General features: G+C 44.9%; 1 protein-coding gene across 4 annotated transcripts in view; it reads left to right on the forward strand.

Annotated features, from left to right (window-relative positions):
- LOC146175774 (uncharacterized) overlaps positions 1-27,371 on the forward strand; it is a 58,214-nt gene that overhangs the window by 22,880 nt on the left and 7,963 nt on the right. For 3 of the 4 annotated variants that reach the window (XM_084582142.1, XM_084582143.1, XM_084582144.1), the window contains 11 exons: positions 4,991-5,494; positions 6,972-7,328; positions 10,153-10,458; positions 11,612-11,672; positions 13,379-13,557; positions 15,378-15,643; positions 15,742-15,785; positions 16,882-16,955; positions 21,571-21,633; positions 23,255-23,389; positions 24,428-24,544. In XM_084582142.1, the coding sequence (XP_084438268.1) occupies positions 4,991-5,494; positions 6,972-7,328; positions 10,153-10,458; positions 11,612-11,672; positions 13,379-13,557; positions 15,378-15,643; positions 15,742-15,785; positions 16,882-16,955; positions 21,571-21,633; positions 23,255-23,389; positions 24,428-24,544 (2,106 nt within the window). The remainder of the gene's footprint in view (positions 1-4,990; positions 5,495-6,971; positions 7,329-10,152; positions 10,459-11,611; positions 11,673-13,378; positions 13,558-15,377; positions 15,644-15,741; positions 15,786-16,881; positions 16,956-21,570; positions 21,634-23,254; positions 23,390-24,427; positions 24,545-27,371) is intronic. The other variant, XM_084582145.1, reaches the window with a different exon arrangement.

The raw sequence follows: 27,371 nt of genomic DNA on the forward strand, positions 1-27,371 counted from the left end.
TCTGGTTCTGTACTGTTAATAGGAGCACAGATGGCTTTTTACGAAAAATGGTTTGAAATGTTGGCGATCTTTCACGAAACTGACGCATAGTTACGCCATTTGCTCTGTTGTTTGAGTGGTGTTCCTTAGCACACTGAGACATTGCAGTGGGAGGTTTGCTACAAAAATATATTTTAGTGCTTTTATTGCCATATCACAAGGGCCTTTGCTTGCTGGCAGGGTAGAATAGCTGCCGTATATTATTGCATTGAATCGGCAAGGGTAACATAACAATCTTATTTGCATTGTATATTTCACTCTGATTCTATTTGCAGTTCATTTGCCTCGTGTTCTCTCTATTGCTGGGATCAGAGATGTTGGCAGATGGCAGGCATCAAATAGCAGTGGGCAAAATTAATTTTGTTCTATCGGTCTTGCATTTATTACGTGCTCTCTGTCCACTGCTAGCGAATAAAGCGAAAGCACTAGCCGCATTTCATTGCTTCTAGAAGGCATGATTGAAAAAGGCAACCTTACAGCTCATTCACATGTGAGCATTCAATGCCAAGAGCGAATGAAATCTGTCAAAATTTCCAGTGGAAAGCCCAATCGGTCTAGGACTGATTTCTGTTGCCGGAGAAATTCCACCAGCTTCCACCAGCCAATAGAACGGCTAGGAGGTTATCGCATATGACGTCACACTGGAATTCCTTGGGGCGGGGCAAAGGCTCTGCCCCACATACATAGATGTATGCTTCACATATCTAACTGCGATATACATGCGTTACGAATTTCCCAGCACCATTCAAATCCAGCACGCAAGCTGTTGGGTCGCGTGGCCCAGTGAAGCTTTCCCCCCATTTCCTTGTGGAAATTTTGTAATGTCATAGGCACCCACAGTGAATTTGTCGGTAAGGTGGCAAATATTCGGATATTTCAGAATTTTTGTTATATCGAGCTCGCAGATTATCCCCTGAAAATCCCATGTAAAAGTATAGCAAAGTTGCATCGTATACTGAGCTCCAATTTCATCTGTCGTTCGACATGTCGAACTTCGCACTGCACACTGGAATGTGCGGCTTCCCCAAAGACGATCGTCATCTACCCAATGCACCACTTGACATTTGCAAGCCACGTGCGGAAGGAATGAGGGAGCCGGTTTGGCGACGGCCGGTCTAGAGCAGCGCCGCACCCTGGAAATTACGTTTTTCCCAAAGACACGCGCATCTGCCGCCATGTTATTGCGCGTGGCACCGCGTGAGGTTTGCAAACCACGTGTGGGAAGGAATGAGACAGAACCAGCAAGGGCCAGTAGGGAACAGACGCAGCCAGTGCAGCCTCCTCTCTTCCGCCCTCTTTTCCTGACTTTGTTTGCGGCAGCACGCACTGCGCAGGCGCTGAAAAGCAGCTTGGCATGTAGCAGACGGAACGTTGGATGCTTTCCCCAGTGTGCTTTCAGAACGCTCTGTGCGCTGCAGGTTATGTGCGTCGTAAAAGCCAGGTCAGCACGAGGCAGACAAAGTGACGCTTTCTTCAGTGTGTGTTCTGCATGCCTCATTCTCGGCTTGTGAAAGTTAACTTTTCTTAAGGACACAGGGTTGATCAATACCCTTTAAAACTCATCTGTGTGTGCTTATGTGCGTGTGAAAGTGTGCGACACCGATTCTCTTTTTTTCTCATTTATTTCCCCTTCCCCTTCCACACTCTTTCACCCTCATCCCTCAACCCTCATCAGGAGTAGCATGCTAGGTTTACCACCAGGCAGACATCTCCTGTTGCCATTAAAATATCTCTCTCTCTCTCTCATTCTCGGCGTGATTAAGCAAACGCTCTGAAAACCAAGCTTACCCTTGTCACACGTGCGGTCTAACCATGGTTAAGCTTGACTGCTGTTAAGGCTAACCGCAGTTACACGACTGGACAAACTGAACAAGCCACTACGGGTACTCCCGTCAAAGGGTACTGGCATTCTGTCAAGTTTGCCCCCTCCACTGCGAGAGCTAGAACACAGCACGATGTTATCGCCGCGCTGCATCTTGGCGTGTTAAGCTGCAACTGCAATGATCGGTTGTGTCGCTAATAATCCGGGATCGGCGTTGGAGTTGTAATGCGAAAATCAGAAGAAAGTAAAGAAACAATAAAGTTTTGCAGGAACCTGCGGAGTTGAACACGGTTCCTTCGCAGTGCGGTGCGAGCACGTAACCACTCTGCCACAGAACCGCATTGCATCGCTCTAAAGAAAGGTGAACCTAATGTATGCATTGCCTTGTGACTCTCGGCTAATGTTTAGGTGCATCATTGTAAAGAAACCAATTCCGGAAGTAATAGTTAAGTGAGCAGCAAAGAACGTTTGCACTCTGCTTACTTGCGATGAAGCGCTCACTGAAAAATTTCTTCGATCATATAGCGCTGCTGCCGTTTCAAAGCCTTGTACATCCATCGAGCATCTTCAAAGCATTCCGGTTTAAGGACAGCAGAGAAAGAACAGACTACAGACTTTAAGCGGGAAGAAATAACCAAACAGAGGTTATCTGATTGGTGGTTAAAATCAAGGCAGGAGTGAAATTTCATGCCACGCTAAATATAAAAAATACAAAATACAGCACTTATGCGACTAGTCGCCGTCATCCATCTATCCGCCCTATGCAGCAAGCGAAGTAGACGGGCGTGCTTCTGCAACTTTCTGGAGCATGTGTGCGATAGATGCGTTGCCCTCTACTATACTCCGTGTCAACTTTTCTTGGCAGTGCAAGCAAAACTAAGGAGGCGGAGCATCTGCAAACGTCTCTCTCCGCCACATACTGCGGTCAGCTGGCTTCCACTTAGTCTAGCCACCAGTTTTCAGTGTAGTTTCGATTTTGTTTTCGGGGTCAAACAAATGCGTTTTCGACAGCTTACCTGTCACAATTTAAGATTTTTTTTTTTTTTTGTTCACTGAGCCTGCATAGGCTCACATGGGCTCTGTAGACGTTGTTACTGACGAGGAGCTAAATAAGTCCAAAGTGGCTCTGAAGTGCACTTCGATCTCCAGTCGACAGCTGTTTAAAAAAAGCATAGACCCATACATGCAACTCCCATTCAGGTGCCTGAGCAGCGAGACGTATCAGGTGTCGAAGCGGCCACATCGCTCTAAATGGAAAGTGATTGCCACGTGCGTGGGATGATGCACCTGGACGGTTTTCATCGTAATCACATGGCACGACAAAGCCGGAAGTGCAAGACACTCAGTGTACTGCACGTATATGACCGCAACACTTCGTCTGTTATGTGCCTGCCTCTCCAGATTCATTCGAACTGCTCCTGACACTGCACTGCGTTATTCCATGTTACATCTTACAATTCTCAAGTTTCACTATAATACTTTCCTGTTCCATAGTTGCATTCTCTTATTATACATACAATGGCATCTCCCAAAATACGTGATAAAAGAGTGGTCTCTTTGCCTGCTTTCGCATTTCCCGAATCGTTCAGAGGCACTGTGGTCGCCACATGTTGATGATGTTATCTCTCCGGAAGTAAAGAGTTCCACTTGCGCATCCAGATCATAAACACAGCAGTGTTTGGGATCCTCTGCATCGAACGTATGTGTTCGACATATCCATCAAGGCATACAGTTAGACAAGTTGGTATACGTCCGTCTTGAGAAAACAAAAGGAAAAAAAAAAAAGAAAAGTGCAGGGCGCTTATATGAGTCGTCTTCTGCAAGTGTCGATGGTGCATCGTCTGCTCCTGCTCGGCGATAGGGGCTCCTACAAGAGAAACTGAGAAGGCAGAGGCGAGGAGGGTTCATCTATCCACCATATGCAAGGAGGCAAAGTAGACGCACTTCTGGAGCAACGTGTGGGTGATGGATGCAGTGCCGTCTACCAGTGCAGAACGCTCTGATCAGTCTTCTGCAAGTGCAGATCAGGACTGATTGAAGTACAGACCTGCACAGATAGCAGGGTCCTGTAGGGCCACGTATGCAGACTTTTGTTACGCTTATAGCCATTGAGGGCGCTCTGTTGATGTGTTTGTCTGCCATTATCGTCACCATCAAATTCTATAACTAAATTAAATGAACTGCATCCAAACTTTTAAAAAATGGAATTTTATACGGTTAATTTTTGTATTTTAGCGAGAGTTTGTTTATTGCTATAATGTTTTTCTCTTGTCAGACGACATACGGATATACCACTCGGTAGCGGAGGTGCAGCAACAGCAGAACTGCTGTAACGTTCAGCGTGTCAATAGAGTTGGCTTTACATGCGGCAATTTCCAACGTGTTTAGAAGTGCGTGCACGTTGACAAATTATTTCTCTCTGCGCTGTGCCTCTCGATGCATTGATTTTGTCATATTCGTTTGAAGCTCAGTAAGAACCGATCAGATATCACTTATTTCTCTCGTAGCGCAGACGTAGCGTGGTTGATACGCGCATGCATTCATGAAAGTTTTTGACACTCCTTGCGGCTGCTGTAAAAAAAGATCGCAATAGTTACTTAAGGTTTACGTGCAGTTTTGCATAAAATGTGCCTAATACGGCGCAGTTTCAAATCGGCTGTCGTTCGCACCGAGCAGCGGATATTTTTGCGCAGGCGGCCCTGTGCATAACCTCTCACAAGATTGTCGTCTGCTACAAAGAAACGTTTCTTACTTGTGGATGTCCCTAGGGCCTTCAGATAAAGCCACTGCACATCATTTTCATTTATCATAAGTTTATTTACGAGTCTATGCATTAACAGATTTGAAAAACGCGCAATTCTGCTTCTGCCGCTCATAGGCTCTTTGAAGGTTGGATCAAGCAATGCATAATAAAAAAAACCTGTTGCGTACATGCAGAACGAGTGCTTGTCAATTACAGAGGGGATAAGGTATTATTAGCTATGTAGAGAAGTGACAAAAACTAATACATGTGTGGCGTAAGTAATGAGAAGCCCCAATATTATTAACAGGTTTACAGTAGCGCCAGGATGACCATAATGTTCTTTCCCTAGCGGCGAAATGTGTGCTGGAGCAGTATTTTCTGTGCAGGTCTTTCCTTCAGTCGGTCTTGGTCCGGATGGTGATGCATCTGCTCCTGCTCGGCGAAGGGGTCGCCCACGTAAGAGTGAAGCCGAGAAGGCAGAGGCGAAAGCTAGGCATGCAGAGGCGATGAGGGTTAGGCGGCGCGAAAACCCCGAAATGCGAGCAAGAGAGGCTGCCGCAAAGCGCCTTAGACGGATCGAAAATCCGGAATACCGAGCGAGGGAGGCGGAGGCAATGCGACGTAAGCGGGCCGAACAAGCTGAACACCGAGCAAGGGAGGCGAACAATATGCAGCGGAAGCGGTCCGAAAATCCCGAGTACCCTGTGAGAGAGGTGGCAATGAAACATCAAAGGCAAAGTGAGGACACCGAACTTCATGCCCATGAAACCGAAGTCAAACGTCAACAGCAACTGGACGATCCGGCATTACGAGCCACGGAGGCTGAAGCCAGGTGCCTGAGACGGCGAGCCGAGGGGGAGCAACAAGCTCGAGAGAAACTCGTCCAGCATGTGAGTGCGACAAATATGTTTGAGAAACAGCCCAGGCAAAATCTCTTTGGGTACTCGGGCTCTCTTTGCGACCGCCTCTGGCACAAGAATGACTTGAAACCCTTCCTGAAGCTCACGCTGCAGTGTTAACTGATGCATTTCAGACAGACATATCTGCGTTCCAGGTGTGTCGCACATGCATGCATCCCATCCGTCGAGACCGCATGCTGAACTTCTTCACCACACGCAGATATGTGTGGAACGATAACAGTTTTTGTACATTGATTTATCACTATTATATCAAGCTATTTCACAAGTTCCTTCGAGTTCGATATATCCTGGTACGACTGTTATTTTCACTTCTTACCTGCACACACGTTTAGAAAGCTATATTCACAGTGTTTGAAATTGCACATAGGTAATAGAATTTACAAGCCTGAAAAATTAATAAACTTCATTAACAATTGCCAGAAAACGTTTCTAGCTTGTTTTCTCTGAAGCAGCGTGAAAAATTGACATTCGCTTGGCCTCGCTTGGCTGGTTCGAGTTTGTCATTCACCCCTCCCCTGTACAGGAGTCTTCTATGCCAATATCACTGATCTCAAATCCTCCCCAAAACTTATGTCAATCGTGTTCCACTGGGCCCTGAAATGCTGCTTGTGTTGATATTGTAATGTAAGAAATCCATGGAGATGGCCCTTATAAGTATTCGAGTCAAATTTGGAAGCTTTACGTGGAGCGTATAATTTACAAATAATTTTTTAAAAGTGCTCCTGACGGCTGCTCCCGATTGGGGTGACACATTCTCGCGCGCATCGCGCACTAACCTGTCAAGGGATGTCACATAGGCTTTCTAGGCGAGCCCGCTCATTGGACGCTCCCAGGTTACGTGAGCGGGACGAGGCGTGATGGGGCGTCGTCGCGATTTGTTTACTGCTTTTTTTTTTCTTACGTGTCGGCATTGGCTGAATTGCGAGAGAGAAGAGGAGCATCATTTTCGATTGCCCATATCTTCACTGCTAATAGAGGTAGCTTAAAAATTTTTGCGTTGCAGTGACAATTGATGGGATACCTATTGCTCGTGCGTGCTTGCTAGTTTTCGTAAATAGTTTTACGTGGGCCCTTTAACGCCGTCCTTTTTCAAACGCCACTTCGATTCCATCCTCCATCCTTGCCTCTCGTTCATTCCATTGCACCCTCGGGAAAAGAAACTGTTTGGCCCGCACAAAGTTGACGCCATCCGGACACAAGTGCGAGTTGATCGGGGAATCTTAAAACAGGCATGATTCTGCCTAGGCTGAATCCACAAGCAGTCTTCCTTATTTCCGGCCAGTTGGGTGATACGAGCTGCCCCTGGAGTCCGTGAATTTGCATTGTCACCTAATGCTGCACAAAGATTCTTCGTGATTGTTGCTGCCTTGTTTATAATCGTTAGTTATCTGCCTAGCTTTACATGAATGCTCCGATAGTCCCTTTTGTTTGGATATTTTTTATGCAGGCATCTTCGACAACGCGGGACGACGAGGACGACCAGCCAGAAGCACGGCAAGCCAGGCCCTCGCGGCTGAGGAGCAGACCATCGGAGAGTGCCTGTGATTCTGCGAACCTCGCAGCATCAGTGTCGTCGTCATCACAGCAGGCTGAGACCGGGGAGAGTGAACCGGTTCAGCTGGCACCGGGGGATCCACAAAGGCCTGCGTCGAGGACCAAGAGCGCCACTCCCACCGGTTCCGTTGGCATGGCAACATCCACAAGGGGTGCAGCACCAGCGGCAACTCCCCCAGGCGTTCCCAACGTGCTGCCTCCAACAGGACAGGGAGGGCCATTTCTTGCGTCTGCTGCTCCGCTCCTCACGGTACTTCACCGTCTTTGTCTGTTGGTCATTCGGACGATCTTTGTTTATTTTCAAAATGAGAATGCTTACTCCAGAGGGTTATGACAGACTGAGGTAATGGAATAAACACCTAACGAAGGTTCCATTCACGGCCACTGTTTTGAGCCACAATGAAAATAAAAAGAAACTGTAGCATCTGAAAAAGGCAGGGATGCTTTATCAACACTGGGTAAAAGAGGAAGCTGCTGTCCAAGCAAGCTGAGCGGATTTATCAAATATCGGCTATGCAGTGTAGGCTGACGCAGCTCTCAGCTCGTAGAATATAGGCTTGCTGGAAAGAATTATTGGTAGACCTATGCCAATTGCAAAGCTTTGAGGCGAAGTGAATTTTAATATTAAAAACTTAAGTGCAAATCAAATCAAATAGTTCTCGATTATTTTTCAAATGCGGCCAAGTTAAAAACAGATAAAATATTCTGTAAGGCATGGCCATGAAAAAAAAAAAGCTAATATATATCACAGGCGTGGGAATATCAAATTTTTCGGTGCAAAGCAAGTGCGAGTAATGATCATTGGTCGCAGTTGTGATACCCAAGAACAGCGGTGCAACGAAGGCAGTATGAAGAAAGGACATAACAGGCATTTTCACTGAAATTTAAATAACCTTTATGTAACGTATGCCAAAACATGGCTATTCAAGTGCTTTTTTCGTGCACATGAATAATGATTACTTGCAAACTCTTAACATACAAACTGTTTCAGTGAATACTTCTCCGTAAAAAAATTTAGGGAAGGATGAATATTGCTTTTAAATAGTAATACTTTAATTTCGTAGTGTAGAAATGTGGCACAAAGCGTCTTTTCTTACTTTTTTTGAGGTTAACTTTAACAGGGTTAACAGTGCAGGGAAATAACACGATTCTGAAGGTACTTTTCAAAAATTTTTGTTTGTTGTAATATTTACACGATTCTGCTATTATCTATGCTAAAATGCAGCTACTAATTGGACGATCTTTAAAACACATGTTTAATTGTTTGTTTGACTTTAAACATGACACGAATAACAAATCTCGCTGTGCGAACTTGCTGAAGAAACTTCTAAACAGCAAGAAGGGCGTGCAATGAAAATGAAGCGCCTTAATAAATATCCTAATTCAGGATAAAAAATATGCTACACTATCTCTTAGACTTGCTGTAAAAAGTTTCCATGCCTCTCTACAGAGTTCCTTTTTATAGTGTTGTGCTGCTCGGAAGCATTAGTCATCATTTGCTTTCTGAAGTGGTTGTTATTAGTTTGATGTACCTATTCTCCCTACTGCACCAATAAAATGCGATGAAGCCAAATTACCAAGGAACTAATGTGATATAACTAAATTGCTGAGTTGCTATAAAACAAGTTGCTCTAAAGAATCTACAATAAAAGCAGTGAAGTTATGCATATGGGGCCGAATTCATAACGCATCCTCACGCAAGGTTGACACTATTGTTGTTAGCATTTCTTTTAGACCACCTTGTTAACAGATATTTTTCTGCATTGCCACCCTGCTAAAAAAAAAAAGTGGAACGCTTGGAAACTGAAACTGCAGCGGTTATATTACCTGCCTAGATGGGGCTATGTGTTCCCACAATTGTGTTCGGCAGTACGTCGAAATGCATCGTTCATATATGAACCGTGGCTTATGGTTTGGTCCTGGAAGAGTTAGTCGTCATGCCCAATGCAGTTGTTGCTTTTGGGAGGCTTTCTTGCAGTCATACCTGCACTGTGTTTCTAGTTCTAGTGTATGTGCAGTCGCATCAGCCACACTTTGGCCGTTTATCCGCCACATGCCCGAACGACAACGCACCTCAACTCATTTTTTATAAGGACAGCTATCGACTGGAATGATCTTCCCGCTGACATCGTCGTTCACTCTAACCCAAGCCATTTCAGAACCGCCATTGAAAAACTTTATTAATCTCGACAATACTGTCAAGCCTACCCCTCATGTAAAACCCCGCACTCCTGGGGTCTTTGAGGTATTGTAAATAAATAAATAAATAAATAAATAAATAAATAAATAAATAAATAAATAAATAAATGAATGAATGAATGAATGAATAAATAAATAAATAAATAAATAAATAAATAAATAAAATGGCACTCGAAGCCACCTCTACTAGAAGAATGTTGCCAGTCTTTTCTCTAAAACACTCGTGCAAACCAAACCAAATGGCCGGCCATTGGTGAGGCATGCGCACATAGCCCGGCTCTTATCACCAGCAGCAAATGCACTGCGCTTCTGCATGTCTTGCCTCATAGAAAAGAAGGTTGTGAAGTCATTTCTGTAGACGCTTGCTCTAAAAAAAATTAAAAGCTGAGTGTATAATGCGGACGGGGTGAGCTTTTCGTTGATGCAGAATTGTAAGCCTTGTGTGCTCCAGCAGTCAGAATAAAGTTCAGCGCGACAGGTTGTGGGACTGCATAGTTATTTTTTTTTGTGGCAGTCGAAAAAGAAAGAATATTTCTTCCTCGAATGCCGCACCACACAGCATACAGAAGCAGACGCAGTACAGCAGGAATGAGCGTCATCTCAAATTGGTTTACAGGAAAGAAAAGGCACAGTATCTGTCACAATTCTCTGTGGAAACCTTAACCGAGCCTCCGTAGGGAAAAGGAAGAAGGTGGGAGTGAAAAAAAGAGAGAAAGAGGTGCCAGTAGACGAGGGCTTTGGACCACCGCGCAATAGAGGCTTTCGCCTCATCGCACTTTAGTGGTCCAAAGTGCCCACTGGAACTTTTCGCTCTAGAACTCACACTTAATGCGATACGTTGCCACAAAACAGTGCCGCATTTGCCGCCCTCATAGGCGCCCGCAGGTACATCGGGGCCACCACCAAATGTGAGACCACCATCGTCCACAATCATCCTCAAGACAGAGCAGTCATCACCACCACCAGCACAGGGTACCACGCCGCCATCGTTCAGTGGCACGCCGCCCACGTTAGCTGGTGGTGGCACGCCGCCAATGCCCTCTGCATTCAAGGGGCTCGTGGATGACCTGATGATGCGATGTCGGCAGGAGGATGCCATTCGTCACGAGCTGGTCCAGGTGGAACAGGGCATAGCGTCTGCCATGGCTGCCCTCGAGGAGCTCAAAAAGAGGAGGGAAGAGGTGAGAAAGAGAGAGTGCCAGCCAGTAGATCTAGGTATTAAAGAAACTTTTTTCTATTAACGATAGGAGTCATGGACACACTCAAAGGAGGCTTTGCTTTTAAAAGAGTAAATTAATTAAATGGTGGTAACGCAGCACAAAAGAGGACTATACTGAGGCTGATGTCATTGCCATGAAGAGAGTATACTGTGTGTGTTACATACATTCGAACCCAAACATATTGAGCTTGTAGGAAATCGAAGTAGTTTAAAATGTCAGCACGTCACGCTGGACGTCGAAAAGGGGGGTGGTCTGGGTGCACTGTGATGTGCCGTTGTGTGTGCAGACAGGAGTGTCGGGGCTCGTGCTGCTCGCGTCTTGCATCGCACGGCGAAAATGCCCATTGAGTTGGGGGCTTGCATCATAGCTCCAGCAGATGATGGTTCTGGAAAAACCACCGCTGGTCATAAGAAGCCTAATCCTGTTGCTGGGTGCCCTGTAAACGTAATAACAGCCCAATTAAAGTATGGTACATTTGATTTCTATGTTGCCTTCAGCAGCAAAGCAGACGACGCTAGAGCTGGCTTCGATGAAGTCTGCTCTATCATGGTCGTCTTACGATGAAGTCGTACAATGAAGTCAGTTAGGCTGGCTTCATCGTATGGCGACTGGTGCACAGAGAGCGAGCACAAAATTGTGGATTCACGCTCGGTAACACTGCTGCAGGCTTTTCGTGCTAGATAATATAGAGAAACACTTTTATCGAGATTTTGATGCATGTCCAAGGGCCTCAAGGGGTCCAAACAATTCCACAGCCCCTTTTGCTACACCACGCCTCGTTGGTTAGAATGCAGACGTGGCACAAGAGATAATGAGTGAAAGAGAAAATGCTTAATCCTGGAATTTGTAACTAGGTAGTTATCAGCCACAGACTTTCATGCCTCTCTCATGTGGTAATTAGCAGGTGACATGGCAAGCGACACTGATTGGTCAGAAGTCTCCTGAAAGGAAATCGCCACGCCACCAAAACAATTCCAAAAATGGGCATTAATGTCTGTCATTTTCTTACACAAAACGATAATGTAATGACTTATAGTGGTGTAGAAAACTAGCACTCACATGTATATGCCACTTGAATCTCATTTTTTGATCGTCTGTAATTTTTTTTTCCTAGCTCTTTGCAAAGGAAGCCCAAGCCAGAAAAGAAAGGCTGGACATATTGCAGTGCCTTCAAGGTACGGTGGATTCGTGACATTTCTTTGTGCATACATTATTTCCTCTTGACTTTAGTAGCAACTGTATCCGCATTCATGTCTGGCCCGTTTGCTGTTGCGAAGCAATACAGTTGACCATTTGCTCCGCTGGAAATGTGTCATTGAAAGGTAGTAACAATGGCGACAAGTGAAACAGGAACAGGAGAATGAGATGATTTTATTCTATGTTAGAGGTGCGCAAATATTGAAATCTTTTAATATGAATCAAATACAAATGTGGAAAAAAAATTCATTCAAATATGTGATCATTAGAGAAAAGTAAAATAAAAAATAAGAGACATTGTTTGTCGTGTTTATTTCAGAATTCACGTAATGTTCTTTAAGCTATAATTGCACTGGAGTGTATCCTCTTCACAAAACGGCCCATGACGCTTTGAGGATACTTCACTGCGCAGTTAATGCGGCCAGCCAAGCATTGCAGTGAAGTGAGCAGTACGGTGAAGCTGCAGAAAGTAAAAAAAAATTTTCAGTATATATTGGTAATTTTCAGCTATTTGAAAAATTTCGAATATTAGTTTTTTTAATTGAATTCAAAATATTTTGAATATTCGCAAATACCTCTTTTATGCAGATGGTTGTATATAGTTGAATAAATACAAACTTATGGTTTTCTTTCAGGGGCTGTTTCAGGTTTGGGACGTTAGTGCTTACAGAGAGCACGGGAAAACTGTGCACCCAAGTAGTATACTCTTAGCTATACCTGTATGTCGCCTGGTTCCTGCAGTGACCTAAATTTGTGAGTGAGTTAGCAGAGGCCCAGTGATAGTGATAGTGCGTAGTAGTACTAGTTACAATACGTCAAAATTTTCAATTTGATTAGACATTAGTTCAAGGGTTGTACTAGTATGTTAATGCACGGCACCACTGAGGAGCTGCTTGGCTCTGCGGAAAAATTGGGCTGACGCGATACACTGTGATACGTGACTTCAAAATTAATGAAGCTTTGTTGTACTACTATTCTGGCATGTACTGACTGGGCGTCAGGTTGTGGGATGTGACAGTGACATCGTAATCCTGTGACGTTGACAGTGATGTGACAGCAATGTGACACGAGATCGGAATCCAGGGACAGTAAGATGGAGTCCTGCCCTCTAGGACCCTCGGATCCCAAGTTATACACGTTGCCCTTAGAACACACCGACGCGTTCGTATGGCTTGGTTAATGTGGTTCATCTCTGATGTGATAGCTTACTACTGTATACTGACAAGTATGTTGTTTGGGTTAATAGTGACACAAAATAAGAAATAGTAATTAAGCTTGTATCAAAGTGCATATATGTGAGAACAAGATTCCACAAAGGGCACCACGAATTAGAGCCATTAACGCTGTTGTCATACACTGGGAAAGGCGAAGCCAAAATGTCCCCCCTCCCCTTTTTATTTTTTGCCTTGTAATTTATTTTTTGGACTGTGAATTTTCGGACCGCATCTGTTTCGCCAATTTTGTTGCCAGGCGATTGTGGACAATCTCGGAGTTTGTAACTTGCACTGTTTACCTAAGTGATCGCATGCTTCGCTAACATTCAGAAATGCCCCAATTTTTGGACCACTCGGACCGTCGTTTGTTTTGTGCATGCGCCGTATGGAAAGTTTTGCTACTGGTACTAACATCAAAGAGCTCGGAAGAGAACTAGCGGTTGCTCTCTCTTTGACTATTCTCTTTGAAGGAGCCGCATCAGCTCTGCAGGCAACCGGACAGCCCGTGCTCCATTTCACGCTGCCCGCACAGAGCGTGGCTGCCACCGAGATGCTCTCTTCGTTTGGTGGCGGCCGTGGCGGTGGCACTGACATGGTGTTCAACATTGGACAGGTCCCACCGGGAGTGCCTACCAATGTCGCGGGTCAGGTACATATCTCGCTTTGTGGCATTTGTGGCCTAAAAGTGCTTGTTGATGCGATTCTTGCGGGAATTCAAAATTTAAAACATATTTTCCAAAAATCATGTTATCTACGAGCGTTACTATTACTTCAGCTACTATCACCCCCTGACCAGCATATGTTTTGGTTTTTCTTGGTGGGAAATTTTTTTATGTATTTTTGTGATTGTATTATCCAAACCCACAGTAAACTATAACTCTAATAGACATACGTAAATGCTATGTTTCTGCAGGCCATCTGCTTTGAACGAAAAAAGAAAAGTGTATTATGCCGAAAAACATAATAAGCGGGATCATATCAACGAGGATTCGCTGTATTTACTCGTTTGCTGTAATCTCGAAACGGCAGCTTACACCTTGTGTGTACTATCTGCAGGTGTCAGTTTGGGCTGAAAGAAAATATAGACGGAAAATTAATCTTTTATTATTTTTTTATCACAATCTCTCATAATTTGCTCACATATGATATTGTTACGTACTCAGTACGTAACGGGGGTGTTTATTTGTCTAAAGCACTGCGAGTCCCCCAAGGAACACCAGCACACACCACTGTGGCTTCTGTTTCTTCTTCTTCTCCCCAGCTTCTTCTTCCTTTCCTGACACCCCGAAGCACGTGACACTTCCCCCCTCGCAGACGAAGCCCTAGGGCGAGCAGTTTAATGAAGGTGGCGGGGATGGAACCTTTTTAGCTGAGCCACATGCACCACCTGGGTCCGGCGTGAGCATCGGCCACTTTCGGTGCAGCGTGAAATTACATAGTTCACGTCACTCAGGCGCTCCAAAATGACAAAGGCGCTGCTATAGCGAAACAACAGCATCTGGGCTAAACCACGCTTGCGCAGCGGCATCCACAGCAACACTAAATCACCGGGCACATAAAAGACATGTGGGCGTCGGTTGTCATAACGCTCCTTCGAACGTTCCTGTGAGTCTAGGATGCGGAGGCGGGCAACGCGGCGAGCTTCTTCGGCTCGACATAAAGTAGTGACGATAGAAGGCTCGTTGTGGAGGGAGAAAGGAAGGATGGTATCAAGACTACTGCGAGGAACTCGAGCATACAGGAAGTAAAACGGACTGTAGCCAGTCGTCTCATGCTGTGCAGTGTTATAAGCGAATGTAATAAAAGGGAGGATTTCATCCCAGTTCTTGTGATCAGAGTCCACGTACATCGCCAACATAGTGGTCAGAGTGCGGTTAGTCCGTTCAACAAGTCTATTCGATTCTCAAAAGCATGATGAATTTCTCGAAAGCATGACGAACGTGCTCTTTAGAAATACTGGAGAGGCCCGCGGGACACCTGCGACACATGCCCAGCGATGCCGCCATCTCTACACCATCATGCAAGTTGCAATTGACCTTCTTTCAGTCGTGTGCGTCGCGGGCGCCGCGGTTTCGAGGATCACGGGGTCAGCGTGGTGAAATTAAAACGGTCTGCCGACGTCACCGCTAAATAGCATGTCCTCTCGCTGGACGCTCGATGCTGGTGGCGGAGATTAATAACGAGGCTGTAATTGCGCATTCGGGCTGAAATTTATTTTGATCCAATGTATTAGGAGGCAAAAATTTGACGTGATAAAATTGAGGAGGAAAAAAAGCCTCATATTATGTGCAGATTTTTGACAGTAAGTGCACCTTTTCCTGCTTGGCAGACGTCAATTTAGCTGGAAGGAGCCGTAGGATTGATACTTTACTAAGAACTACAATTGGATGGAGTTGATCTCGATGGCCATGTTGAATAGTAGGCGAGAAACAAAACATGAAACTTCCCTTCTTTTTTTTCCCCCTCAAGACACCCCAGGCAGCAGGAATGTTTCCCCAGGCGAGCACTCCCACGGCTCAGGAGATTGCTCAGCTCTTGTTACCGCACATGCAGCAGTTCGGAGACATTGACGTCAATAGTCTTGCGGCAACGATGGCTTCCGCTACTGCTACCACAACTGCTTTGAGCACATCACTGCCGACGATGTCCCCCGAAGTGAGTGGTGGCCCATCGTCTAGGAGGCCCACGGCAAAACGGAAAAGCACCAAGGATGGAGAACCAACTACTGCAACGAGGTACACAGGTTTCCATGACTGCTTGCCAGGTGTCATGACCTCTAGTTGCCGCTGCTTCATGGTTTCTTTTTTCTTTTCTTCTTTTTTTGATGTTGCAGGAAAAGGCCAAAAGCATCTAGAGCAGAGTTCGATGGCGACATTGGTGAGATAGTGATCACGGCTTCTCTTCATTACATAGCATGTCACTTTTCTTTCAATGACTCTTTGTTGGTCTAAATCTCGTGTTTTATTTGCTTTTTTTTTTTCTTTACATACTGCAGCCGGTGAGGGTATTGCAGGAATGGGGTACGGTACAAAGCAAAGAAACGCAAAGCAAATATACAACATTATAAACAGGCTGCAAAGAATTTCTCTAATGATAATGATCGAATGTTGCTTGGTAAAGAATTCCAAGCTTCAATGGTATGAGGAAAAAAACTGTACTCTAAAATGTTAGTGCACGCGAAAAAGGGGGAAATGTTCAGGATGTTGTGGCTCTTTGTAAATGAAGATTTGGAAAATGCGAGATAATTATGGAACGAAGAAAAACTAGGAGAATTGACTAAGTGTACATGAATTTGAGACATTGAAGACGACGACAGGCAGCAAGTGTACTTTGGCCTAGTTGTGGAAGAAAAGTAGGTGGTGAAAAATCTATATCGAGTCTCCTATAAACAAAATGCACAGCTTTCTTCTGTACAGGTTCTAGTTTGTTGATGTCACATTGTTTGTACGTATTCCAAACAACATAAGCGTATTCGAGGATGGGTGAATGAGTGTTTTATGTGTCAAGCTTAATTTCTTGATGAGCAGCGCATAAGGTGCGATGTAGTTTCTAAGGGCCTTATTATAGATGATGTCAATCTGTTTTGGCCAAGACATGCCATGTGTTGGCAGGAGACCAATATACTTGTATTTGTACACTCTGTCTAAGTTGACTATTATATGATTATATGAAGAAGGAAGGGCAGGGACAGCGTGGAAATGACACACAGACAGTCTTAGAAAAGTTGATATTCATTTGCCATATTTGGACCAGTTGCAGTGAATCAGTGTTAAGGCTGACATGATCAACTGAGGATTTAATGGTTTGATATAAAACACAGTCGTTGGCATATAATTGCCTATTGCCTGTGTTTGTTCTAGTGTATAGAACCCCAGAGACACAGCAACTGCACGAGAGTGAGATTCAAGAAAAAAGATGTATATCCAATATTTAAGACATGCTTCTCTGTTTGCTTCCTTCTTTTTCTTTCTAGATGATTTGCAAATGGACCAAATTCCACCGTGCCTAGAAATTTCGGCCCATGACTCTGCCATCGTTGCGCTGAAGGTGAGGGAGACACTCTCTTTCACGGTGCTTCTCTTTGGTTATTTCTCTAGGAGACCTCACAGCTGTCTCATCGCCAAAACTACACGGTATTTCACGTCTAGTGCTTGCATTGCACGGCCATGCCTTTTGGGTGGTGATGTTATGCAGATAATGCCTACACGTTTGTCGTAGCAGATGCAGTTTGTCTTATCTTAGCCGCGTGTGCCTGGGTGGAGTGGGTAATTGGACAATATTTAATGAACTCTTACTTTGCGGTCCGTACTTGGATATCTTCTCTGTGTACAAAGGAACACTGAGGAAAAAATAATGCTGTTTATTAATGCGAGGGCAATGTCTATTGGCAGAGCGGGCTACATGGGCTGGAAACGGAGCTTTGGTAACTTTGAAAGAGCTAGAGCATATTATAGAATTCCACAAGTGGACTGACAGCTAATGTAAGGGGGGAATTTTTTGTTGGTGCAAAGCCTTTTGCTCCTTATTATTTGGGTTGCGCTTATATTGCTGCTTCTGGAGTCTATATCATCAAGGAGGATGATCATGCCTGAACAGAGCGAACACGACACTTGCCACTTCTGTCACTCATGGAACTAACTCGAGTTATTGACATTATTGAAATTCTAGTGGAAATCAAGAAGAAGAAATGGGCATGGGCAGGACATGTGATGCGTAAAGAGGACGACCGATGGTCGCTAAGGGTAACAAATTGGATTGCAAGGGAAGGGAAGCGTAGCAGGGGGCAGCGAAAGTCAGGTGGGCAGAGGAGGTTAAGAAGTTCGCAGGTGTCAAGTGGATGTAGCTTGCACAGAGCAGGGTTAATTAGATGTACACGGGAGAGGCTTTTGCCCTGCTGTTGGTATAGTCTGGATGATGATGATGATTACTAGTATTGGTGGCACGTGTTTGCATAGGTGGGATGGGAAAAAATTGTTTTTCAATGTTAACTCCTAGTTTTGTCATGATTGAATGAACAAATGACCAGCTTTTGTATTTTGCTTGGAACAAAACCGTGTAGGTTTTCTCTATATTATTTTATTTTTTTTCGGGGGGGTCTATTTAGAGACACCCAAATTGTTTGTAAAACAAACAGTTCTGACTGCGACAGAACAATATATATGTAGCTTGGTTGGTTGGTTGGTTGGTTGGTTCATAGGAAGGGAAAGGCGCAGTATCTGTCACACTTGCTCTGTGGACACCTGAACCGCGCCGAAGGGAAGGGAGGAAGGTGGGAGTGAAAGTGGAAAGAGAGAAATGGGAGACTTAGTGCAGGGCTACGAAGTAATTTCGACCACCTGGGGATCTTTAACGTGCGCTGACATTGCACAGCACACGGACGACACTTCGTTTCGCCTCCATCGAAACGCAGCTGCCGAGGTCGGGTTCGAACCCGGGAACTCCGGCACAGTAGTCGGGCGTCTTACCACTGCACCACCCCGGCGGGCCATTGGATTATGCTATTTTTTGCATCTGCGTGTGCGTGTCATATTTGAACGCTAGAAAGCTACACACACAGCATATACCAGTAAGACCTCGTAAATCTATCCTGAGTTAATTTTAAAAAATTGTATAATTTTAACTGCCGGCGTGGTTCTGACCAGCGTCCTCGTACATCTGTGGCATTGCGCACTTGTTAACTCAAACGCAGCAGCAATCGCAACAGTTAATTCAGGCTGACTGTCAGTGGAGAACCGTGCGTGCAACCAAAGCAGTAAATAATATACTTAGTAGCTCTTTCCAGGCCTGATTATTAACTGTTAACCAGTTATTAACCTCTTGCTTGTGGGCAGTGGTGAGCATGGCATTCAATAGGACAGCTTCGTCGTCGAAAGGTAGTCTAACAACACAGTCTTAGTTTCACTCTTCTGAGCTTCGCACCGTGCAGTGGCGATGACGGCCATTGGCGGAACACTCCCTCAGCCAGCTGGGGCGCACGGCCACGAGCTGTTTTGCCATGCATCGCAGCATTTTTAAATTTTTTTTTGCAAGGCACCTCATCATTCATCTGCTGTCGCAATCTACTCGCCCTCGTCCGCGCAGCTCTCCCAGTGTGTCGACATTGTGAGCTCGTCGCGTCCCATTCACACTTTGTGCAATAGAGCCCCACGCACACGCACGCAACGGTGCCACTACAGTGCAGTCCACTTATAACGATATTGAGAAAACCTGAAAATACAGTCATTGTAACCGATTATCGTTATATCTGGACCGGCGAAAAAAAAAAGAAAGAAAGATTAAAAACAAAAGCACACTGACGTATTTTCCCAAGCATGTAGGCTTGCCTACTTACTAGCGATGAGTAAATTGAGTTGAACAACGCTAATCATCGTAAAGAGCACTCAACACTTTATTACAGTATACATCAATAGCCATAAAATAACTTAACCATATACTTAAAGAAGTCGGAAATTCGCGCTCGCTTGAGCAGCAGCTGAAGCTTGGCAATCGCTGTGAGCATCGGCTCCGGTAGCGTGTAGTACGTTGGCAGCAGTCCATTTTGCGTGCATGAAACCGATTAGCAACTGGATTAACTGAAGGACATCCCCAGCCTTGATGATTGTTAAAATCGAAGAGTGCGAATGTCCATATTTTTTCACAAGGCTTCCAACCTTGAAACCCTGCCAAACATCCCGATGAATCTGCCGTTTCATCTGATGAACTATCACGCCGTCCGTCAGTGTGGTCGCCGCAGCAGCCCCCTTTGAGTGGCTGCGATTGCGGTGATGATAATGCTCATTTCTTTCTATTTTTGCCGCGTATGTTGAGTTTTTACTTCATTGTCTTCTTAATATTTTATCTTTTATTGAATATTCAGTTAAAATTTCGTGGTAAACACCTACTATCTATCATTGCTCCTAAAGCTATCATTGTATCCGATGTACCGCCGATAATCAATAGTTTTCGGTTTATTTTTACATAAGGGCTATAGGAAAAATGATAAATCTCAAGAATTTGATCGTTATAAGCGATATATCGCTATATCTGGTATCGTTATAAGTGGACTGCACTGTAATGGTTATGGTGGAAGAAAATAGCGCAGGTGACGGGACAAGGAAGTAGACAACACGAGCGTTGACTAACAACTGAATATACTCAAAGAGTGAGCGTATGAATACACTGATCGGCATATGCGCAGGAAGGAGAAGAAGAAGAAGGGCCACAATGTCAAACGAAAAAATGCCATGCTCATCATTAAGAGTTAAGGTAGGCAAGCTCATGGCGGGACAACGAAACAGAAGGTATGCTTGCGCATAAAGTTCCTTTGCAGGCGATGAATAGAGCTTCAAAGATTTGCCTGGTATGTTTTTTCAGATAACATTTTAGAATGACGCTCTGTTAAAAAATCAGAAAACAATTTAGACAAGATTTACAATGCAGCGCCTGGTTGTTTGTAGGTGCAATGTCAGAAAGCGACGATGCATGTTCTCTGAGGCAATCATTGATGCATCGCCCCATCTAACCTACATACGAGGCCCCGCAAGAAAAAGGCACCTCGTAAACAACGTGAGTGCGGCAGGCAACAAAACGCTTATTATGCCTCTTGTCACATGGAATCATTTGAGGACCTGAAAAGTTAACCTTCTTGCACATACGCTCCAGTTTGTATGGGGAACTGAGCAAAACTTGTACGCCTACCCTGCGCGCAACACACTTAAGCTTATGGGACACTTGATGCATGTACGAAACGACCACAATGTTTTTCCGATTCATCGGCTTCTGTTTTTTTGTGGCCCACAGAGCCACCCAAAAAACAGACATTGTACCCAAACATTGTACCCAAAAGCAGCTTGGCGCTGCATTGTAAGTCTTGTGAGAATTGCGTTCCGCTTTTTGAACAGTGTGTCATTCTAAAATGCTACCCTGACAAACATACCAGGGAAATCTTTGAAGCTCTTGTCATCGCCCGCAAAGGGGCTTCATGCGCAAGCATACCGTCTGTTTCATTGTCGCGCCACGAGCTTGCCTACCTTAACTCTTAATGATGAGCATGGCATTTTTTCGGGTTAACGTTGTGGCCCTTCTTCTTTTCCTTCCTGCGCATCTGTCGCTCAGTGTATTCATACGCTCACGCTTTAAATACATTCAGTTGTTAGTCGGCGCTCAAGTTGTCTACTTCCTTGTCCCGCCTCCTGCGCTATTTTCTTTTGCCGTGATCAGCCACCAACTTGCCCAGCGACACACTTCGATGCCACTAATGGTGCGGTGTCGTGAAGGAGGTTGAGTTGATCACTGTTTTTTATTTATTAGTAGTTGTTTTATATTCCCGTCAGTGTGCATGCACAGTAGAAAATTTGACGTACGGCGGAAAACCATCGTCGCCATGCGGCTCTAGGCTCGGAAGCTGACGACCATCGCCATGGTTTTCACCAAATAAATTTCGCTGTGACCTTAATGGTTTTTGGTAGCATTAAACGATAATTGGGGATCCTATTTTTCGCATAATGTGAAAATGTTTCTGGGGCCACCCGAAGTGCCAAATAAGCAACCTTAAATGTAGGTGATGAAAAACGAAAAAAAAGAGGGGGGGGGGGGAGGTTGTGTTGTTACAGAGAGCCAACCAAGACATGCTTACTTTTCGTGAAAATTATTCACAGTGGTATCTTTCTTTCTTTGTTTTCAGCTCCACGGACACTACATCTACTCCTGTTCCAATGACTTCTCAGCTCGCCGTCACGATTTGCTGGTGAGCGATTTCATCCGTTTCAGTTGTAGACGGGCGTCACCTGCAGTTTCTCGCATTTGCATAAAAATTTTGATGAGGGAAAACAAATATGTGTCCTGATAGCGTTGTGTGGGTGCGAAAAATGAAGATCAAGCCGGAATGCAAATGCGGGAGTACATGGGGCCTTAGTTTTGGCAGTTTTCAGCATCCGACTCGCATTCAGTAGGTGCAGGGTCCGAACCTCACTGCCACCCGGTGCCTACGGTTTCATTGATGGGTACAGGATTTTACGCAACACCCTTATGGCAAGTGATGGTAAGCAGTGCGTTGAGAGATATTTGAAGGTAGGAGCCTCTGTGACTCGTTGCTTACTGAATGCCCTGCTTAAAGGTCCAAAAAAGACTTTTTTTGTTTTAAAAAGCCCTGCCGCACGCCTCTGTCAAACGATTTGAGGTTTTTGTCATAGCCAACCTCTGTGTTTGCGATCTAAGTGACATTTGAGTCAGTATCCACACGCAGGGCATCCGCTAGTATTAAATAAACGCATCTGCTATACAAACACTGCAGAAACACTTGAAGGGTTTCAGAAATCGTTATACATTTCTGTGCTTTCACCTCAACCTGACTCTCACTTACATTATGCTACAGGTGGCTTTTTTAAAATTTAAATCTAAAAAAATACAGCTCATTTTCAAAATGTTCTATTTGCATACTTGGCACTGAAATTCATGCGTATGTTAATTTTTGTTCTTTCTTTTTTCGCTGTTGTATGCTAAAAAAAGCACTCCCAGATTATGACTAGCAGCTTACTGGTATCGCTCTAGAGGAAAGTATACAACAGTTGCATCTTACCTGTACTTACCTATGGGGCTGAAATGTGGAGGCTAACAAAGAGGGTTCTACTTAAGTTGAGGACAACGCAGAGGGTTATGGAAAGAAAAATGGTAGGGGTAACGTTAAGAGATAATAAATGTGCAGAGTGGGTCTGAGAAATAACTCAAGTCACTGACATTCTAGTGGAAATCAAGAAGAAGAAATGGGCATGGGCAGGACATGTAGCGCGAAGAAAGGATAACCGATGGTCGCTTAGGGTAACAAACTGGATTCCAAGGGAAGGAAAGCGTAGCAGGGGGCGGCAGAAAGTTAGGTGGGCGGATGAGATTAAGAAGTTCGCAGGGGTCGAGTGGATGCAGCCAGCACAGGACCGGGTTAATTGGAGGAATATGGGAGAGGCTTTCGCCCTGCAGTGGGTACAGTCAGGCTAATGATGATGATGCTAAAATAAAAACTGCTCCGCTTTACTTTATTTTGTGCTCTTCTTCCTTCCTGGGCCCACCTATGCTGATTTTAAGGAATCGGTTAAGACGTGCTGTTGTGCAATACCGTTCTGATCTGGCAGCAATTGCAAAGCAATTTGAGTACAGTAATCACCAATATTTTTCACAAATTTTCAGCAAGCTGTTTTGCTGGTATTAAGGAATAAGTAAAGATGTGCTTTTGTGCTATACCGGTCTGATATGGCAGCAATTGCCGATCATTTTGTTGTTGTTTTTTTTTTCAATAAATGTTTGACAGTGCTTTTGACAGTGCTGTCTATATATATTTTTTTTCCTTCTCTTGTGCGAAAAACGAAACTATAAAGGATGCGAGCCAGTGCGTCAAGTACTTGGGGAGCACCAAGACGGTGAACTCGATCGAGGTGCACAATGGCAAGGGACAGTCGCCAGTGCTCTACACTGCTTCGCTCGACGGAAACCTGCGGTCGTATAATGCCGAGGTAACGTCTTCTTCTTCTTCTTCAGGGACAATATTGGAGCAAGTAGAATGACCTTATATGTCCTTATTTTGTGTCTCCTGGAAGCAAAAGAATGATCTCATGTTGTAGCAACTGTTTTTTTTTTTTTTGCGTGTTTGGTTCCTTGAACCTCATTTCTGTGTAAAGGTTCCCGTAAATTTTAAGTTCGTGTTATTCAAGATTGTTTTATCGTTTTCGTCTTCGAATTATCAGTCATTGGTTGTATTGAGCACTATGATACTGAAGATTGTTGCAGTCATAACAGTGCTTTGGGGAAAGTGTAGCTCTTGCCTTGTAAAGTTGGTTTATTCTCTTTCTTTATTCTTTTTTGTGGCAGCCTTCTTGGGCCCCTTTTGTCATTGTGGTAATCTGTTTTAACCATTTGTTTGGTTGCCTGGAACGAATGATGCATAGTCACCCTATTTCTCATGGGCTGCCTCAGCTCGCTGCTTAAGAAAGCATTTTGAGATGCGAGATCTCGTTTGAACTTCAAGGAGACGTGCTAATGCTTAAGCACTGTCAGGAGGTACTTGTTTGTGTGAATAGTTATGTGCTTCTTTCGGTCTACATTGTTGGCGCTAAATTGGGGATGCTTTTGATGGTTCAGATTTTGCGTTGTGGTTGAGTCAAAAGTTTCTATATTTAACTCCTTAATTTAGGGGCCGCATTTTTCATTCAAGTGCGCCTTTTGAGCGGATAAAAATGGTAGCTTTATCTCACTCTAACTTGTGGCATAAGAGTCTCCATTTTTGCTAATAATTCTGTTCGCGGGATTGAATCCCAGCCACGGCGGCCACTTTTCGATGGAAGCGAAAAGCAAGACATCCATAGGGTGGCAATTTCCGGAGCCCTCCACTGCGGCGTCTCTCATAGCCTCAGTAGCTTTTGGACTTTAAACCCCATAAGCCAAACCAAACCTTTTAAACCCCTTACTTGTAACAGGTCCCCCTATTATTAACCATTGATGGTCAAAGCTGTCGTCACGTTACCACAACTTCCCAACCACCTTGCTTCTTCCAGACGGGTGACTGCACAAATACCTTCACTGCCGAGTCACCAATCATCTGCACGGCAATTGCCTGGGGAAAAATCTACCTTGGTCTTCAGAGCGGCTACGTGTCAGTGTTCAACCTCAAGGTAGTATATTTTCAGACCTTTGAAGAGACTATGCACTAATGCGAGACTTTGATTTAATCGTTGATAATGTCAGCAAACCCCTGTAGTTTGCAGGCACATTTCTATATTTTTTTATTTCTTGGCCCAAAGCACAATTTTATTGTCGACTTTGAGTGTAGTCACAAGAATACCCTTGTTGGGTCTCTTCAATAGCCCTTTTCAATAAACTTTTGTTTCTCTCTTTCTCTCAAAGTCTAGCTGTGACATTTTGCAATGCAAAAACACCCGCTGGTATTTCTTTTATACAGACATGTCGAAAGTTCTGCATGATGAACGTCAAGCCCATTGCAGGTGGTAAAGTCGAGGCTTCTCAGCAAACTATATGAAGGGTCGAGGAGTGGCATACTTTCATCACTTATTTATTCATTGTTTTTTTTTTCCGGGGATGCTGTGAAGACAAGAAACATTATGTGATTCTGAGTGACAAAATCTGCCCACACAATTAACGGAATGCAGTGTCCAAAAGTCAGGTCCCATGAGCGTATGCAAATTGACACGTTTTCGATGCTAGCGGGTGCAGGCAGGCTACGTTAGACGTGCAAAAACTTCCGGTCGGCAAATACACCAGTTTGGGTATACATCACTAAAAAACATTTTGCGCACATAAGCGTGTTCTGGCACATGCACAAACGAAGTGATTAACAAATGCTGTAAACGAAGCAGGTGCATGCTTAATAAAAGAAAGCAGCTACAACCAACAGTCTGATCCGATTTTTATGGTGAGGCCATTGTGAGGCCATTGCAAATTAATAACAAGAAAAAGCCTCTGCCTGCGCAACGTATGTATTGCAGGCAAATAGCCAATTGAAGATAAGAGAAGGGGGCTGGGAGGCAAATAATAATTTTGAAAAAAGAAAACAAGATAATCTACTGTAAGCAATTTTTTTTATTTTTTTTTTTTTTTGTTTGTTTGTTTCTGTGTGTAGCGTGATGCTTGCTGGCTAACAATGCATATTAATCTTCAGTTGATGTTTTTCTAGTCTTCCTGATGTTCTCTCTTCTTTCTTCTTTGGACTGGTCGCTTGCAGACATGGCTGAAAATGTTGGCCATTGTATGCTGCTGCTAAGAGACGCTGTTGAGTGCAACCCAGTAGCGGTCTCGCTCTCGGCGTTCGGTGCCGGTGGATCACAGAGCGAGGTTATGTGTCGTCGGCCACACTTCGCGCAACATAGTGTCCAATTCTTACACCCTTTCGTCATGTGCCCCTTCTTTGCGCATCGGTAGCACCTCCCTTCCTTTCGCAGTTTTCTTTTCTTCTCATCAATTGATATCGGAGCATTGCAATCTGCCACCTCATGCCTCTCTGAAGCGCAGAAAGGGCATCTTTCCTTGCTCAATTTGGCACCCACCTGGAGGCTGGCCGCTGAGCCTTTGCCGTAGACGCTGTTGGGACGCCGTTCACTGGCGTGGTCAGGTCGTGTTTGCTGAGGAGCGTTCGTGCTTCCTCCGTATACCTTTTCCCTGCTCTCCACTTCCAGGCGAACTGATTGCAGAATGGCTTGGAGACTCGAACTGTCGAGCACGTCCTTGTCTGCACTGTGGGCCTTATGGTACTGAACAGCCCATTCAGCCGGCAATACCCGAAACAAAGCCGCGCACAGCAATCGCACCATAGCTGTCCGATTTGACACCTAAAGTTTCAAGCCCTGCGATGTTTCGCTGAACATGATCGTGGAGGCGTCGCAGCGCGTTCACGTCACTGAGAGCTCTAACCTGGGGAAGGTTTAACAGCTGCGTAAGGTGTTCTTGCACGAGCACATCCTGACGCCCGAAACGCTCTTGGAGTGTCTTTACAGCGTAGTCGTAATTCTTCTCCGTCGCTTGGACGCCGGTCAAAGCTGCCGCCGCCTTTCCTGTCAACGCTGTCCGCAGGTACAAGAACTTTTCTATGCTGGTCAAGCCGTTATTCTATGCTGGTCAAGCCGTTATTCTCGTGGACTGCTTGCCGGAATTGTTGCCAGAACGGTTGCCAGTCGAGCTTGTTGCCGCTGAATTTCTGAAGCTCCAGCTTAGGCAACCTCAGTTGTCCCGAACGGGCAGCAGGTAATCTGGACGCGGTTTCTTCTGCATTCAGTGTGCTTGTTGCACCGTTAGAATTCGTTTCACTGCAACGCCGAAGCTTTGTCCGCATTCGTGTCATGAGAGCTTGACACTGACGAACGCCTTTGTATTCTTCCGCGAGGCCTTCGTTACGAACATGCGGCTCAATCAAGGCATCTAACTGTTTCAAATCTCTCGAAACAATGTCTAACTCATCTGATATTTCCGTGAGGAGGTCTCGTTGCTGGGGGCCGAAGTCATCCGACGTCATTAGTCGCTCAAGCTCCTCGTTGAGCCGGTTCAGTTCGGCTCGCGTAACTTCTCTCTTCATTTGGAGACGCTCCATCGCTGTCGTCCGTTACAGTTGGAACGCTGGTTTCAAGTTGCCGTTGTTCTTCGCTTACTCCCGGGTTTCGGCACCAAAAAATATGTTCAATATTCAAATACGTTAGGGAGAAAACTTTTTAAACAACAACAACATGAATTTTAATTATCCAAACTGCACTCACTATGGACACTGTTCGGAGGGCGTATCCATGAACTATACACCGCACTGTTCCGTAAACACTGAGTGTCTCTTACACTTGAAGGGAGCACGCGCACGAGCGTCCCTCTCTCGCGCCACCCACCGACACAACAACAACACACGCGCACACAGCCGTACCCCGCGGTGAAGAATGGGTGATTCCAGTCTGTGTACGTCCATCCCCCGTTGTCAGTGGGATGGCCCAGATGTCGTGCCGTGAA

The sequence above is a fragment of the Amblyomma maculatum genome, chromosome 10 (genome assembly GCF_055883805.1).
Source record: "Amblyomma maculatum isolate TAMU_Amacu chromosome 10, ASM5588380v1, whole genome shotgun sequence".
NCBI classification, from domain to species: domain Eukaryota; kingdom Metazoa; phylum Arthropoda; class Arachnida; order Ixodida; family Ixodidae; genus Amblyomma; species Amblyomma maculatum.